Source organism: Oreochromis aureus, linkage group 2, assembly GCF_013358895.1.
Source record: "Oreochromis aureus strain Israel breed Guangdong linkage group 2, ZZ_aureus, whole genome shotgun sequence".
Classification (NCBI taxonomy): Eukaryota; Metazoa; Chordata; class Actinopteri; order Cichliformes; family Cichlidae; genus Oreochromis; species Oreochromis aureus.
In genome coordinates this window covers 23,055,655-23,073,868 of record NC_052943.1, presented here as the reverse complement: position 1 = coordinate 23,073,868, position 18,214 = coordinate 23,055,655, and the positions used below count along the sequence as shown (strand labels likewise).

General features: G+C 38.6%; 1 protein-coding gene across 1 annotated transcript in view; it reads left to right on the top strand.

The window, feature by feature from the left end:
• The first annotated feature begins 2,544 nt into the window (after positions 1–2,544).
• Positions 2,545–18,214, top strand: part of pdgfc (platelet derived growth factor c) — a 48,011-nt gene continuing 32,341 nt past the window's right edge. The window contains exon 1 of the mRNA XM_031757909.2: positions 2,545–3,274. Coding sequence (XP_031613769.1) covers positions 3,097–3,274 — 178 coding nt within the window. The 5' untranslated portion in view covers positions 2,545–3,096. The remainder of the gene's footprint in view (positions 3,275–18,214) is intronic.

Genomic DNA, 18,214 nt, shown 5'->3' with positions numbered 1-18,214 from the left:
CCTTTGACAAGAAGGTTACTTACCTGAAATGACCTAAAATGCAATGCAGCTTGTGACAGTTTTGATTTGTGAGGTTAACCATGTAAAATTAAGATTACTCATTCAAAATAACTGCACTATACAGTGCATTAACACGTGAATATACTGTATTTACAATATTACTGATGATCAGTTTATGACTTAAGCATATTTATTTCTACTACAGCACACTTTAGAAGGAGCAGCATTGTGTCCCTGAACACCTGAACATGATAAGCAAATCTGATTTGTTTTAACCTGGAAATATCTTGAATCATCAGATAAAATATGCTTCCCCTGGTGGAATCAAAATAAGTTTGTTTTGAAAAAAAAAAAAAGAAAATCCACACCCTTTGCAGTATCATCAGGAAGTTCAAGGGGCAGAACATTGCCTGTAGCTCTGAGGGGCACCACCAGGGGGCTCTGGTCTCAAAGCCAAGTACAGCCAGGGGCAATTATTGAAACTTTTCACTTATCAACATGAGACCTTAGTATCCATAAAACACCAGAATGTCTCTGATATAAAAGTGTGACTGCGTGGTGAAGGTCAGTGCGCCTTTTAGATAATGAATATGATGATATAACAGCTGGTCAGGTACAGAGATAGAAGTATGTGTTGTGTGTGTATGGGTGTGTAAATAAAAAGATTTACTGGACTACACAGATAGAACAGAAGTTCATGCTGTTGCAGCAACTGGTTTTACAGTATAAATTAAGTAATTTAACATTTTCATTCTCTTGTGTTTCTCTTCACCACAAAGGTGTTTTTTTTAAAACCCTATGACAGATGTGTTTTCTAATAATGACTGATGTTTGAGGGCATTTGTTTGCTTGACAGAATGCATCCCATAACGGCAAGCAAGTCTAAGGAGATTTAGGCAGTATACGATGAGTGTGAATTCTCCATTGTATACATTTCCACTTGCACTCTGCTCAGTGGACACAGAGCTCTCCTAGCTGGCTTGTCTCTGCATGTTTGGCGTGACCCAAATAGCCTAACTTGTTTCTAATTTCCTCTGTTTATTATATTTCTTTGTATCAAAGACTTTGCGTTTCACAAGACCACCATGGAAGCGGCAATCAAACGTGGACAACAAGACAAAATACCCAGCTTTTACAGACAAAACCTCATGGGGTGAATGAGTGTGTGTGTTTTTGTGAAAGAGAGAGGGATTCCACGATGTGAAGTGCTGACATCTGCTGCAGGCGCTCGCAGGGCTGGAATGTGATACCCTCCTTTACACAAAGGGCCTTGGCCCTTGCAACAGGCACATGAAGACCTCTATATGCCCCTCTCCACAGGGGCAACACAAGTATGAAATGACTGCATCAGTGTCCCACGCCTTCTTTCCTGAGCCATTAACTTTGATTAAAACCACAAAAGCTTCCCTTCTTACCTTGATGCTGGAGAGATGGTCGCTCTATATTCTCTTTGAGTTGGTAGTTTCTAAGCTATGTGAGACTGGGGGTAAATTGCTGCAGCATTGCATCATGTGTCTGGCTCAATGGGTTCAATATGTCTCCAGCTCCCCTTTGATTGTTGTGTCTGTGCTACAGCAGACTTACCATACAGCGGGGGATACACTGTTGCATTTTGCCAACAATAGGATGGGAGGAACCACATAAAACACAGTTGATGAGGTACAACATTGTGCTGGGGAGAAAGGAAATTGGGAACAGGAGGGAGTATTGTTTCAAGCGGTGTCTCTGCTTTGATATGACAAATTGAGAACCTTAAACATTTCCTTCCACAGAAACATTCCAGGAGAGCACAAAACTGCATGTTAAAAAGTTTTCTTTTGGGGCGCATTTATCTTTCATTCAGTGAATCAAGGTTTTAAACAATTACTCAGTGGTTAAACAATGTTACTTAGGAATGTTATATGGAAGGTTTTAGTCTGAATCATGGGACTCCTGATGTGAATATATACTGTGAACTGCATTGTATATATTATACACTGGATGGACCGTGATTTAATGGGATAAAAATGCAACCAGGCCATGGTGTTATAGCCCAGTAAAATAAGCAGAGAAACAGATAAAGGAGTACTGAGACAGTAGGTACAACTGGTGTACACACAGCAGAAAGTGAAATGTGTCCCTTTAAAAAACAAAACAAAAAAAACACACAAATAGCCTAAAATGTCTCTTTCACAGTTTTTTTGTATCTCTACTCTTATATTTTTTTATTTACAATATAGGCTAATCGTTTAATCTGGTGTTATAGTGTTTTAAGTTATTCTTTAGTTTTAAAGATATATTTCCAAAAGTATTACCGCTTATTTAAACCTTATCCTTAACAACAGACGGTGTGATATCGGGAGGCTGAAACTTTTGGCTAGAAATTATTTAAAAAGTGTGCAACCATCAAACAAACAAAACAAAAACAAAACATAAAACGGACCCGTAAGGGAGTGAAACACCTCGTTAAACCAGGCAGCAACTGAATAGTTAACATCCTGGGAGTTTCCTCCGCTGAGAAGTTGTACTTTATGTATAGCACCTGTTGTGCCGTCAGTTGCCAGTCTCCAAAAAGCCAACCCCGGGCGCGCAGCGATATTTTATCTCAGACTCCAAGTTATGACTCTAGACTGCGCCAGACAACAGAAAACGCGAATGGTTTCTGAGTACAGGCTGTATCAAGTTGCTTCACTCTCTCGCTGTCTCTGTGTGTGAGCCTTTGCTGTAATGCGTAAAGATCTGCAGGGATTTATCAGGCGGAGTGAAGAACGCACCGTGGACGCGCGCTTTACCCAAAATGCAACTGTGTCTTTCTAATGTTCTGGTCTCGTAGATGATATGCGTGCACAAGGGTGGTTTTATAACTAATACCGGGATTATAACAACATTAAAGTAAACTTTGCTCAAACTTCCAATTGAACCAACAGGTGCGCATTTGCTCTGCGCAGCAGCGGCAGGTTCGGAACCTCTGCAGAGGAGTCGTTCTAACTTCTCAAGTTAAAATTTTGTTCCCGAACTTTCTTCCAAAGGACTGATGCTTAAAATTAAGTGGATTTTACTCTGCGTTTATCCTCTCCAAATGTGTCCGAAACAGCACTGGTGTCCTGTAAACGACGCATGTGTGTGGTGATACAAACCGTCCCGTCTACAGCGCTTTGTGATCGCCGGCTACCACTCATCCAAATGATCCTTCCATTAATATTCCTTCTTGCATCGCTTCTCCAACAATATGGCTCGGAAGCTGAATCAAGTAATGTCAGCAAATTTCCCCTACCAAGCGTAAAGGAGCATAACGGTGAGTTTTCGATGCATTCTGGTTCATTCTTAAAAGTTCAAACTTTTGAATGATTGCTCACACAACCTAGATGCTCATTCTTACTGGGCTTAAAGACATTCCTTTCAAAATGTAGATCTTTGTGCATTTTTGAATGAATAGAAGCATTTTATTTAGTTCAAACAGTATTATCCAGGATAGGAAGTGCAGTATTACCCTTTACCTTTAAAGTGTACCCCGTATGCTTAAAAGGGGAAACCCTTCTGAAATTCCTTGCCCCTCGGGAGAAGTTTTTCTTGTGATCATAAAAAAGGCTCCATTCATTCAGGAGCAGTCACTCAGGGCGATGTAATTTGGGACTCATGTGAAATGACTCCAATGAACTTCACTAATTCTGAAATCCTTCCCCCCGTTTTTTCACTGTTTAATTTTATTTCCATGCTAATGACAAGAATATAACTGTGTTTAGCTAAGTAAGTAAATAATTAGCCTCCAGTGATTGTTTTGCCATCATGGGGAATTTGACAGTCTTTGTTGTTCTTTGTTGTTGTAAGGATCTTTCAGATCTTAATTCAGTACTTAAGATTGTGTATTATGATTATTATTTTCAGCTTAATTTAAGTTTTATATCTTGATCCCTTATATTCCCAGTGCTGACATTATCTCTTCATAACAAACTTTATATATCCTGCATATGGATGACGAAGGTTTATAAGAATTACAAAACAAGCCAAGACATGCTGGTATAAGAAATGTAAGTCCAAAAAGCTTGCCATAGAATAGTTTATGTGTGAACTGACCGGTCCTGTGCATGTGAGCCTTTTAGTCAGGAGTCCTAAAATGTGATGTTTGATTATTATTATGCTTACGTGAAGCACATAACAAGTCATAACATAGAAGCAGAGTATGTATCACATAGCTTAAAGTACCTATATCTTGTAGATATGGTTAATCTTCATACATTTCTTGATCTTCAGTAACCAGTAGGTTTGACTCGACTTGTGTGAGGACATGCAGCTCTGACTTCACTACAGTAACAGTCAGGGTTGGGAAATCAGAGCCTCCTGGTGGGATATCCAGGTTTAATCAGGACGACTGAGAAAGGAAAACAACAGAGAGGAGGGAGGGAGGGCAGGGAGAGTGATGAAGGAGGTGGAGGGGAAGTGTGGTGGGGGAGACGTTAAACTGTCAAAGAACTCTTTAAAAAGGCGGTCACACTTTGGCTGAGGGCAAAGCTGGCCAGACCGTCTGTAACCTTTGACTGGAGTGTCTGAGTGCTCTATTCTGCTGTGCTTGATTGCAGATGCTCTGTGAGACAATTTGATATCGATCTGACGGAGGGGAGAAAGCCAGACCTGTCTGGCATGTTTAGTAGTAGTTGCCTGGAGAGTTACGGTCCCCAGTCGTATTAAACTTGGCAAGCGGCTGCTGATGACTCCATAAGATATCAGAGGGCACCATCTCCCATTGAGAGCCAGAGCTGTGCAGAGTAACCATCTGTCACAATGAATGATTTGGACAAAAACTCTCAAAATGAACTCTGAAATCTAAATTCTGTGTTTTGGGGTGATAAATAACGTCAACATTTCCTTCGTCCACTGGTGAGAATTATGTTACAGTGTTGTGTATGTCATTTTTATGTGTTTGCCACATGACTATAGGGTTTCATGGTTATTAAGAGGAAACGCTGCTAAAAATGACTTCTCCAGTCACTACAAAGAAGCCGTGTAGTGTAAGGTTTTCAAAATGAAATAGCGCTGAGGGAAAGTCCATGTATCAATCTAGCTCAAACGCTACCCCAGCCTTTGGTCTTCAATTTATTTTGTCTTTTTTTAAAAACATATTGTTTTATAAAAGGTAAAACTGGGTTGAACGCTGAAAAAGTCAGAAACAACAATGTTGTCCTGTTTTTGCCAGAAAGGCATACCATCATGGTGCAGGACATTTAAGCCTACCTTTCTGGACTGAAGCAAATAACATCAGAGAATCTGATCCAGCGAGTATTACTTTCATTCTCAAGCATTTGCAAGAGGAAATCAGGAGTTTATATCATCATAAAACATATTTTACATGAGACAGGATTTCGATTTGTTATGAAACAACATGATTCACAGTCTGTATACTATGACGTACCACTGATTGACTTATTATTTAATAGCCTATAAGCTTGTTTCATTATGCAGTGATGGCCTGATACCAGTTGTCAACACTGCACACCCAGCTAAAGCTCCATCTCAGCTTCCCAATCACACAGGTCATCTCAGGGGCACCTCTTATATCACTTCTCTGAGTTAAGTGGTTTGCTTTCTCTTACCATGTTTTTTTTGCCAAGGCCACCCATAAGCACAGAGCCAGATATTTTCAGAAAAATCCAGCAACAGATATTTGTAGGAGATGCGGATTACCTGTGATATTCCCACATAACCCCCCCGAGCACCTCTGGAGGAAGGTATGCACCACACTAGACCTGCCAATGATCACAGAAGCTGCTGTTCCGCTAAAGATTAAGAGATTAGAGGGAGGACTGGGGTTATAAGGGTCAACGGCCTATGGGGAACATACGCAGTGTACCACTTATACATAGATGGAAGACAGAGGAGCATTATACATTCAGTATATTATGATTATGATATAGACAAACAAGACATTTGCACCGGGAACATACTGGGTGGCCTCGTATGAATCATGACTTTTTCAGGTGTAACATAGAGTCCAATATGTGTTCATTCTCCGATAGCTGAGAACAGCTGTTAATAGCATATTTGTAGAGTAGCAAAGTAGGAGGAGTCATTTTGGTTGCTGGCAAAATCCTATTCATTTAAGTGATTGACAGCTAAAGTACTTTGAAGGCTTGCCTAGCCACAGTATTTAAAAGATTACCAACTGCCTTGAGAAATACTTGGTAATTTAATAAAGAGTCAAAGATCTTAGCCTGTGTACAAAATCACTTAAGGCAAGAAGTAAATTGCAACTCCTATGAAGCATTTTTTGTAAGAAATATTTCATCATAGAGCTGAAACGTTTATACTGAAGCTAAATTAAGTTTAGTTTATTTGGCTTAGTGAAAGCACTTTTTTGACTTTGGGTCAACTTTTATTCAAGGATTAATGCATCTTATAACTTTAATTGTACTCAGTGGAGCAGGTGTTCATGACAGAGCTTTAAATTTGTATCTTTCTCTCTCTAAAGTCGAAATCATTTTAAACAGCTGACACAATGAAAATATAGTAAAAACATTAAAAAAAACTAATATAAAATCACTGTCCCACTCTTAAAGGTGAAACAAGCATTTCATACAAATTATGATACTATTATGTCATCTCATACCATATTGTACAGTATGCGTATTGTGTAATTGTTAAAGTTAAGAAGAAGTATGTTTTTGTTTTTTATTTTTTTTGTTCTCAGCCCACTGTTACAAAATCTGCCCTGACAAGACCAAACATAGTCATTTGTAATGGGTCAAGCCTTTTCTACTAAATGTGACCAGCTGGCATTCGTGTATCCACCATGTTATTTTAAGTGGTTTCCATAGCGCTTAGCTCTGGGTTTAAATATGAAATTACCACTATGACTCTGAAAACCAGTCAAACAAAACGTGCCTGCCTTGGAATTTCAACTCATTCTTTTATACAGGTTAGATGTTTCCTGACCCTGGGAAAGCTTGTTTCCACTTAGGGGGATCCATGCTTTGATGGATATGCTTGAATGAATGAATGCAGCACTATGCAGTTAATCATTGTAGTGGGCAGTGCAATAGCAGCCGGTATGCTTGGCTGAATTAAAACCATCAAAGAAAATGGATGGCTCGAATGTTCAATAAACTCAGTGGGACGCATAGAGGGCAGAAGTTACACCAAGGAGATCACTATAGTGAGATGAAAAACACAATTATAAGGAGAGGTTGGTTTATCAGGGTTTTTTTGCTGAGTGAACGTGATGGATTTTTTTCATTTATACAAACGAGTTTGGCTTCTTTTCCCTGTCCAATATGGAAGTCACTAAATACATGAGCTTCTGAGTAACCATTTAGTGTTAGTAAGAGAAAGAAAAATGCACTTATGTGAATTTTCCACAACAGTAGCAGTAGAAACCACTGGATACAGGCAAGTCTATGTCTTCTGGCAAGAGGAAATTTTCCCCTCAACATCTCACTCCAGAGTGGGGGACCCTGGATAAAAGTGTCTATGTTTTTCCTGTCAGCACTATTTGAACATGGAGTGCTGTATTTGGCAAGCAAAGCATGCCACCGCCTGCCTGCTGTTTGTCATTTCAGGCAGCCAGTGCACTGTCTCTCCCACCACCTCAAGAGGCTTTCCGGGGGCTCTGGGTCATAGGTTTAAGCTCTAGTGAAGAAAAATAGTCTCTATAGAAACCTATTCTGTCTTTTCTTGGCTCAGTGTTTGTGAATTTTTCTTCACTGCACACAATGCTTTGGCAGCCAGTGGTATAATGAAGACCATTTCGTTATACAAACAAAATGCAGGAGGGGGGAGGGGACTAATACCTTAAAGCTACTTTCCACTGCTCCTTATTCATAAGGGGTCACCACAGTGGGTAGCTCCACAAATTTGATTTGGGAGGTTTTTACACCAGATGCCTTCCTGATGTAACCCTCAAGGGATGTGCATCCCCTCTTTGGAGAACAAGGGGACTGATACCTCGTTCTCCAAAAAACTAATTACTTTCATTGCCTCTTTGCGGCAGCACATCAAGAAACAGTAAAATAGTGAACCACATAATGTTTTTGTGTCAGTTTTACACACATAATTTGACTTATTTGAAGATTTGCTTCTCCCAACCTGTTAACTGTAAATACTATAGTCGTTTTCCTTTTAGCTTAGCTTTGACTTCCACCAATCACTGCAGCCTGTTCTCCACCCCAAAGGCTTCAAATTGCATTGCACTGGCTAGTCTTTTTCATGCATTTTTCATCATGCATCGTGGCGCTATAAAGTTCAATCGTCCCTCAGCATATTAAATGGATTCACTTCCATTAAATGGATTGCAAGAAAATGCTCTGCTTGTGCTGCAAGGAAGTGATGGACAAACTTGTTGCATATGGCGGAACTTTGTTTTGGTGGTTAACGTGAAAGGTTACATTTTAATGCAAACAATGGTGTTTTTATAAAACTAAACACACAGTGCAGGTGCTTAAATCTAAAAGAAAATTCACAGAAAAGACAAAGTTGAAAAAAAGTCCTATAAAAAAAGCAAACTGAAAAGATATTAATAGCAATCCAAGCTGGGACTTGAATTCCTGTCTTCTGATTTAAAGCACTGTGATTATGCTATGAGCCCTTCAACTTGCCTGCTACCTTTTGGGCTTTTATTATTGCTTGTTGTTCTTCCTTGCGAGGCGCAATAGTAAGTAAGGGATCATCCACTGCAATACAATATGATGAGAATAAATTCTTGAAATAGCATCAGTATGTAACAAGTAGGAAGTAACAACGAGTTGATCCTTGAGGGAACAACTTGGTGTCTTGACAAAATGTGATTTTCTCTGTACATGGAAACAACTTTTTAATTAGATATTACTATCTAATTAATGTCTAACTGATAATAGAATAAAAGGAAAAAAATGAGCAGTGTTTTCAAAACATCCCCACAGTTATTCATTCATTACTCCCCATATAAAGGACATTCAGTAGTTTAGTCAACAGCAGCAATTCCTACTATTCAGCATTACTTTAAGTATCACTGAGAGATACATGGAAGCACAAAGGTAATCTTCTATAAAATTGGATCCAAGTCATCATGGGATGCAGCTGAAAGTACTGAATTTTTTGTTAAGATTTATTTTTCTGCTGTATTGTGAAATTATAAGACTGCCCTCTTTTTTTAAAGTTAAGTAACTTCAAGTGTCAGCATGAATAGGTGCCTGTAACATGTATTAGAGTTGTCAGTTTTGCATTGGCTAAAACCTATCCACATTTCCTAAAACATGTGTTTAACATTTTAAAATGGAGTGTTTTCATCCCAAAGAGGATCTTTTTCAAATTCCCTCATGAAGACAGAATGCATGAAAGAACCTGAAAACTAAAGGGTTGGTTAAGTCTTTCACAAAATCTGTTTTTGGAAATGTGAACATAGTACATCTTCATCTTGGCAGGTCTGGAGTAAGTCACTTAAGTTTGAATAGATTTAGACGTTCAGTAGGTCCACTTTATGTACTCTGATGCTTTTGAAAGTGAAAAATCAGGACGTTAGTGAGGAAACATGTTCATTTTCATGCAGTAATAGGATAAATATTGTTGTAAAATAATATCTTTTCTTGCTGTGTTTCTTTGCTTACAGTTTCTTATCAGCTCAACGTCTGTAGCAGGCTCATTGTCCTGTCTCTGTCTGCTGCCCTCAAATAAGAAATCCACTTTCTGAAATATTACCAGCTTCCAGATAAGAATTGAGAGTAGGCAATATCATTTCAAATGTTCAGTTTTGTCAGTGTTTCCTGGTGAATAGTTGTTCTGAAAGCTGCCATTTCACTCACATTGGTAAAAATGTTATATTATACTTCACAAGCAAAATAAATACAGATAACTTTTCTATCATGTTTTTTTTCCTTATCAGCAAAATGAAATTACTTAAATCGAAAAGCAATTTAGCTCCCTAAATGGAAGGACTTGGTGAATGTTATCAGCTGCTTTGGCACAATAACTCAAGTAGCTGCAGCATGACTAGCTGGCACAGAACAAAGCAGCTACACATAAAGCAGGGTGAATAAAACAAAGCAAAAAGAAAAGGAGAAATTCTGGTTTAAATGCATGTTTTCCAGAATGTGCTTATTCACTTCTGATGAAGTGTCGGACTAGTTCAGTATATCTGGCTAAAGTAAAAGTTACTTATCACACCAAATACCAGCTATTCTCTGTTCACAACAGAATTTGTATTTTCTTACTGGAAAAAATAGTTATTCATTTATATTATTACTTCTTTTGGAGGAAAATACATCCATAGAGCAAGATATGCTTATTTTTATTGCATCTTTGAATGAGACAAAGGCCTGCATTCACACATGACCATCACATTGTAAGTTGCATTCCATTTTCATTTAGGTAATTTATAAAGTCACTCTAATCAAAGTAATCTATCCCCTCTATTGTTTATATCACGTTTCCATGGTTGTATATATTTCACTTCGACAATCTTTAATATGGGCTGCATAAGAATTTGAGTTGCACAGTGGTAATTTAGGTACATTTAGCAATGAAAACAAAACATGTCAAGGCAAGAAATTGCACTTATCTCTGAAGCCATGTAATATAAAAACTATGATAGTAATGTTTAAAAAATAAGGGGGGGAGCTCTAAAAGATTGTTTGATTAAAGGTTGACAAGAATCAGTATCATTCTTGTTGCAACAAAACAGATTCCCTCTAAAACAGGAGGTTCCATTGATAAAATATTTGGATCATCTTGAGGCTGTGAAGTTTGAAACCTGGCCAATATTGCACAGTTTTAACACAGACCTCAGTTGTCCTGTGAGTATTGGTTTTCTTATGGTAACTGGAATTCCAGCCTTGACTAAAGACCTTGGCAGTGAGAGGAGTTGACCTTGGTTACCGTCTCTGGCATGTCTGCATAACTTGGCAGATGTCATCACCTTCTGCCACGGAGGTATTTCAGTGTCCTGTTATGACTCTTCAGCTTCACCACATCTGTCTATCTATCTATTAGCTAGTTACTAAGGAAAATAAAAGTAACAGCTCAAGAACTAATGTAGATAAGGTGGAACTTCTGGAATTTTTTTTCTTCCACAATCATCCTTACTTACCTATTTCTAATGTGGTATGTAAACTGGTTGTAGTAGTATAATAACTGTTTAATAACATTGATAACATGGGTTCAAAAGCAGTCCTATAAAAGGCGTTTATCTGGTTCTGTGGTCTTAATGGCACTTAATGAGTAAATTTCTCCAGGCAATTTGAAGAACTTGGAGATGTTCTGTTGATTTAGGCTGGATGAGTTGCTTCTGTTGGACTGACTTGATGAAGCTGAGATCAGGGATTTGTGGGAGCGTCTCACTGATGATAGGTCTTTATGAGTCTGGCTTTACCATACTTGGATTGATTGTCATGCTTCAGAAGAAATTTGGGACCCTCTGGATGTTTCTTTAGTGCAGTTTCATGGTGGCTAAGAATCTAAACATCTAGAGCTTCTAAAACCTTTTTTAAAAAACTCCAGCTATTTGTGAAAAGTTGTTCTGTTTTAGGACACTGCTGAGTCTAAGATCCATGCCAAAATGGGGCATATATCTTAGAGGAGGGTAAACGGTGGAGCCATGAATCAGGGATTATAGTATGAAGACCCAACACTGTGGCACAAATAATCCCAGCTGTCCCCCTTCCTCTTCATTATGATGAGAAGGGTTCATCATGTGTGAAACTGAGACTAGGTTCATCTGATGCAGCAGAGACATTTCATGCTTATCAAGCACCATCATTAAGCATGCTAATTTTAGAAAGAGGCAGCAAGAGTTAGCGATGTGTGAACACCCTCATACAGCTCAGAATATATATTAGACAGATCAGTGCTTAATGTGTAGTTTGGGCAGTTTATGAGAATAAGCCAATGATCTGTATATAATGGTAGCATTTTACTAACTTCAAACCATAATTTTGAATATAAAAAGCGAAATCTGTACTTACAGCACACATTTGGAAAGAATACATTTTCATTGGATGGGCATAAACAGGCCTGTATGTTTCGTTTAATCAGTAAAACGACTTTAAAAGCATGCATTATATTTTATGAACGATTAACAAAGCTGTACAGTATACTACAACCCAAGTCTGTGAGTAGTCCAAACATGGAAAAGCTCTACAGTGTCACGTAAATGTGGACTGTTTGTCAGGTGCATTGTTGGCATATATTTCCAGGATTCTGTAGTTGAATATTTCCATTGCAGTGCTTGTAATACCTTGCAATACAAACTACAGCTTATAGTGGGTGTCTTCTTGTTTTTGTTCAGTAGTGACTTGACAGTTTTTTTTGTGTTTAATCAACTTGTGCACCAATCTGACCAGTAAAAAAATACATCTGCGTGGGACTACTTGAACTACTCTACCATTCGGGGACATTTTTTACCTGATCGATTACAGTCTACAAGAATCAATACTAAAGTAAATACTTTTTAGATTAATATTTTATCCCTTGCAGCATGGTGTGCATCAGGTCAAGGGCTCTGGGCTGTTTCTGGCTTGCCAGAGCTCATGTATGCATGGCTGAACTATTTAGCATATCAGTGAACTTTATCTTTTCATGTGTTGCTTATGGAGGTAACTGGATATGTACAACATGATTCAATATTCTGAGTATATATGAAGTTATTTCTTTTGCTTTCAGTTTTCAATCATTAAATAAATTCCAATGGAAATTAAATGACCTTTATTTCTTGTTTATGTGCCACTGGAGGAGAGTGAGAAAAGAACCAGAAGCTATTAAATGGATATGTGAAATATCCCATCTCTAATGCATTTAAGGGGTGAAATAAAAAGCACACCTGTCCCAGTAATCACTGGTACACCGCCGTCTCATGCTGGCTGGATTATGTCATCTAGCACATGGTGAGATGTGATATACGATGCTATGCCAGTGCCATACAGAGTCGGTAACCCAATCACACGTACTATTTTGAGAATGTATGGCTTTTCCCAAAGCACAAATAGGTTTTCGGTGCATGCTGGATGTAGTCAGCCCCGGCGTGCTTACGCTTGGATCCCCAAGAGAGGGTATCCGTTTCATTTCCAGTCCAGCTGGAATGAAGATACACATTAGCTATTAGGTCTTATGACTGACCAGAATGATTTGCCAACTGTGTGTGAGCATGTTCATGTATCGCTGTCTGCATGCAGAACGGGACCTTCAGCAGTTTCTTTTTAACAAAACATGAGTGACTTTTACTTTTACTCAAACAAATTTCCCATGTGTGGGACTAATAAAGGTTATCTTATCTTACTCAAGTATGTTGTAGTACAGGGTTATCCTGTGGCGCTGGGAAGTGTTTTGTCTTCAAGGTAAATCTTTGGCGTAGGAACTTACAGTTTGTTGGATACAAGAGGGAAGCAATTTTACTTGTGGAATTTGGAGCTTGTTCAAATGTTGAATATGATAATGGACAAAACATCATCATATAGGACCAAGTTTAAAGCATGAATTATTTGTTTGTCAATCACGGGATTAAGCTGGAACTGGGAACAGAGAACAAATTAAGACAGAACATAATATGACTTCTCACAAAGATGACATCTGAAGTAGAATTTCCACAGCTTTTCTCATAATAATGTTCAAAATTTGATATTGTTTGTTTTCATGTTGGGCTAATAAATTAACATCTATTTCTTGTTATACATGCATTGAAGATTTATGTGTTTGTATTTCCTGCAAGAACCAACAAGCGCCAAAGATTAACTAAAAGCCTTTCTACAAAAGATTGTAAAGAGATATGCTGACACTTGACTTGGTCTTTTGTATCCCATTTACAATGCACTGAACAAAATTGTGATGAATATGATACACTGTGTTAATGTGGCAGTTTGTTGCAGGGCTGCTGTCCTTGTACACTGAAAAAAAAAAGCTGGCAAAACAAAGTAACTTACTGGAAGAGCGGGCTTTATTCATTCAACAGGGAATCTTATAGTGGGTTAGAAAGGGATCCCTTGACACTTCTTTCTTTCACTTTTTGTGGAACATGAATACCAATTTAATGTTGGATGGGTGGCAGTACGGGTACTGTGAGGAGCTCTGTTAACGTGTTTCCATGCTAAATGCTTTAAACAGATTGTACTTAATGATTAAAAGAGAATGTGATTGTGGTTGTGTTTGGTGCAGATGGGCAGACTATAAAGGGCTCAATGCCCAGATGTTGCATAGCTCAGTATCACTTGAGGTATACAACATTTGAGAAACTCGATGATGTGGAATTACACACAGGGACTAGATGGTGCGATTAGAAGATGGCAACAAATTTAGAACTGTTAAAAATGTGAAATGCAGAAACTGGGTTATAATGTTTATGGCACCTTTAAAGCAGAGTATTGTTATTTAGGAAGTACTGGGCATAATGTGTTTCACTGCTAGGTATTATGCCATTTAACTAAACCACTGGGTGTGGCACTTCTCACAGCAGGCTTGTATTAGCAGGAAAAGCACATGTGTGCCAGTAAGCTGTGCCAGAATGCACAATACATGGGTCAGACGAGCCTTTATTAATGTATTAGACAGATCCGTGACTGGAAAGTCAAAATATCCACTGTGACTAAGAGGTGTTTAATGTTGTTGGTGACATAGAATTGTGTTACATCTGGATACAAGTGGAAACAAGAATGACGATAAATCCCCTGAAAGGTCTTAAATGTCTAACGTTATGTGTATTAAAGGCCTTCGATCTTTAATGAAGTTAAAGATAGTGTTCACAGTCTGAGTGGAAGGATTGAGTTTGTCTCCACACAGGTGATCATTGACATGACATAAAGCGGGCACTCTGCCACGTCAAGTAATGAACATTTAGATAGGACAAAAAACGCTGTTTATTCTTTTGAGTTTTGTTTAGTTTCTTGGTTTAGCATGTTTTATTTCTTATCTCTTGTCTTGGCTGATCTTAAACCTCAGCAGTGTACACAAGCTTGGTAGCTTTGTGCCTTATAAATTTAGTTCCCATTTGTGCTGTAAAAACCTTAACGTGTAATTGTAAATTTAGGGTGTATTCCCGCCATCTAAAATGCTTAACAATAGGTGGTTAGCTGACTTTGGTCAAGAATTTAATTGGAATGCCTCCTTTATGAGGTACTTTGGCCACGTTCAACCAGTTGGAGACCCCGTGGCAGACCCAGGACACTAGTGAGACCATTTATTTCAGCTGGCTTGGGAATGCAGGTGACAATAAAATGTGCAAAAATGATTAATAATAGACTAAATGAATAAAATATAGACATATCTGTATCTAGGATCATCTTGAGTGAAAGAGAATGCCCACTTTACTACTCACCAGTTGTATTTCTCCAAGACTTTCACAGTCCATTTTCTTCTTCACAGGGAAGATTGTTTGATTATAGCTTGAAGGACACCTCGTGAATGAATAATGCTGTGAGAAAGAGAGACTCTGTAAGAAGTCTCTCTTTCACAAGAAAAGGTGCCCCTTTTTCCTTCTCCTCCTCCTCCTACTCCACATTTTTCATCTGTTCAGCTGTCTCTAATTAGGACTTTTACAGACGACAGCATTAAAATGGCCCGGAACTACTGCAACTAATGAGACACCAATGACAAGGCAGATCTTTCATGCACAACTCCGTTTGTCAAAATCTATCTTTCATTTTCTGCCTTGACAGCCAAAGTTTGTTCAGCACTTTGTTTCCCTTCACACCTGTTGACAGGCTTTAGCGGAGATTTAAGCAGGTCACTGAGTTGGCTTGTTTTTGGCAACGTTTGCAGTATTGGATGCTTGCAGTGTTCAGTTTTCACAGGCAGATTGTGGACGTGTTTGCATGCTTGCTGTCAGTATAACATTTTTTTAAACCACTCTGCTGCTGCCAGTGTTTCTGTTATAAATATAACTGAAAATATATTAAATATTGTCAGTTATCACTAGGGATGGGTATCGTTTAGGTTTTATCCGATACCAGTACCAAACCGGTACTTTTGAAACGGTGCCGGTGCTTAAACGGGGCTCGAACCGGTGCTTAAAGAATGGAGAACACAAAGTTTGTCCTAAAACCTCTTATGTGTAGCTGTTTTTTTGTAAAAAGATAACAATGTTAGCCTTTTCTTCAGCTATAGGGCATATATGGTATCACTCTTGGCTGGAAGCAGTGCTTAATCAATGGAAAAAACACAAACTTTGTCCAAAAACCTCTCATGTTTAGCTGTTTTCCACTTTTTCTTTGGTCATTTTAGCCTTTTTGGCCAGGGTGAAGGGAGTATCTGCCATCAAACAAGAAGACAGCCGCATGTAACTACGACGGTGTTTGCTAGTTCACCTTACGTGCATTAATTTAATAATGTGGTTAGCCTACTCAACGTAAATTACACACGAACAACATGAAGCTACTCACGCAGAGGAGAACGGCTGCTGCTGCCATCATCATCCGTCATAGTTTCTGCTACGCTGACAGGGCTAGGGGCCAGGACTCTACTCTACGGGTTTTTGGGGGATGTTGCTAACTCTGGGTCCGATAACAGGCACCACACCCGCAGTAGATGTGCACGGTGTGAGGTCTCGCAGCAAGCTATCAAACACGGCGCATTTCTCGGCTTTTAACAAAATGCTATACGTCGCTAGGTGTTTCATCAGATTTGAGGTGTTACCTCCTTTGACAGTATCACAGTGTCAGCTTAAAGCACTTGTTGCAGGCTGCTGAGTTTGCATATTTTGCTGTGAAGTACAGCCAGACTTTTGACCGCTTTGCCTTGGGCATTTTTAATCTTTAGCTCTGCTCTAAAAGAACGTACGTACCTGGGCCCGCCTACTACGCTTGCAAAGGTAAAACGATTGGCTAGAATTCAAAGTGTATGACATCTCAGGGAAAAAAAAGGACCGAATAAAAGCACCGAAATGTGCGCTGCTTTTCGGTCTGGTTACTACTGTTTATGTCAGAACGCACCGGATACCGGTACCCATCCCTAGTTATCACAAAGGCAGAGAGCAGCTGGATTTGTAGTCAAATGCTACTTGCATTCGTCATTGTATTGTAAGATAGGTTTGAACGTAAGTATGAAATCAAAAACTCTAGTAATTTGTGAAAACAAAGATTTAAAAAATAAAAAAGAGCACTCACATGGTCCTACATCATTTAAATTTCTAAATGTAGATAACTACTATTGAAAAAACATGTTCAAACTGACTGATGATCAGGTGAATCAACAGTGACCAAAATATAACAAACATAATTAGTAGGAGATTTTTTATTTCTTATTTGTATTTTTTCTTTGTGTGTGTGTGTGTGTGTGTGTGTGTGTGTGTGTGTGTGTGTGTGTGTGTGTGTGTGTTTTACATTATTTAGTACAATAGTTTTTAGGTACCTAACAAGCTTGTTATCATCTGAATTTTAATTGAAAATCATACTGAGGCAGGAGTATACATAAATATATACAGCCCCACACACAATCAAAGCACAAACATTTACTGTTATTGTAAAGTGACTTCAATTAGTCTACCTAAATAGCCAAGAGATCAAGTAACAAACAGGAATTGTTGCTTCAAAGCAGAAAATAATTGGTTACTCATTAAATGCAAACGCATTACTCATAGGTACTTTTTAGCAACTACAAATGAAGGTAAACTCATTTGCAGTCAGACCAAAAAAAGGGAATTTCATAGTATACTGGGTTAATATTTACTCTATTGATGCAGTAGAGAAACAAACATTCCTGTCTTCCACCATGACCACCAGTCACATTCAAAGGAAATGTGCGTGATTGGTGTAAGTGAATGGATTTGGTATTGACCAATATGGTTTCCTGCTTAGTACCAATGACTGCACATAGCACTCCAGAATTTTAGTCCAAATTGAATGAAGTTTACAAGCTGTGAACAAATAAGAAACACTTTAATACTTGTCATATAGGATACAATTTGATTCATTGTTGTGTCTACATGTGGTGTTTACTGTACCTTGGCTATAACACTAATGTATAGCATTTGTATAGGCAAGATTGTGGTATTGGTTAGCACCATTACCTGACAGTAAGATGGTTCCTGGCTGGATGGGGCTCTTCTGTGTTTTCCCTGTGCTTCCATAGGTTCTCTTCATGTTCTCCAGGTTAACCCCACAGTCCCTAAGACATCAATTGTAAATTGTCCATAGGTGTAACTGTGACCATGAGTGGTCTATATCTTTCTGTTGGCCCCACAATACACTGGCAACCTCCCTAGGCTATACCCTGCCCCCATCCCCTCCATTACTTGACGTATTTACTCAGATGCACATATTCACTTATGTTAGAGGAACAGACATCTATCCAT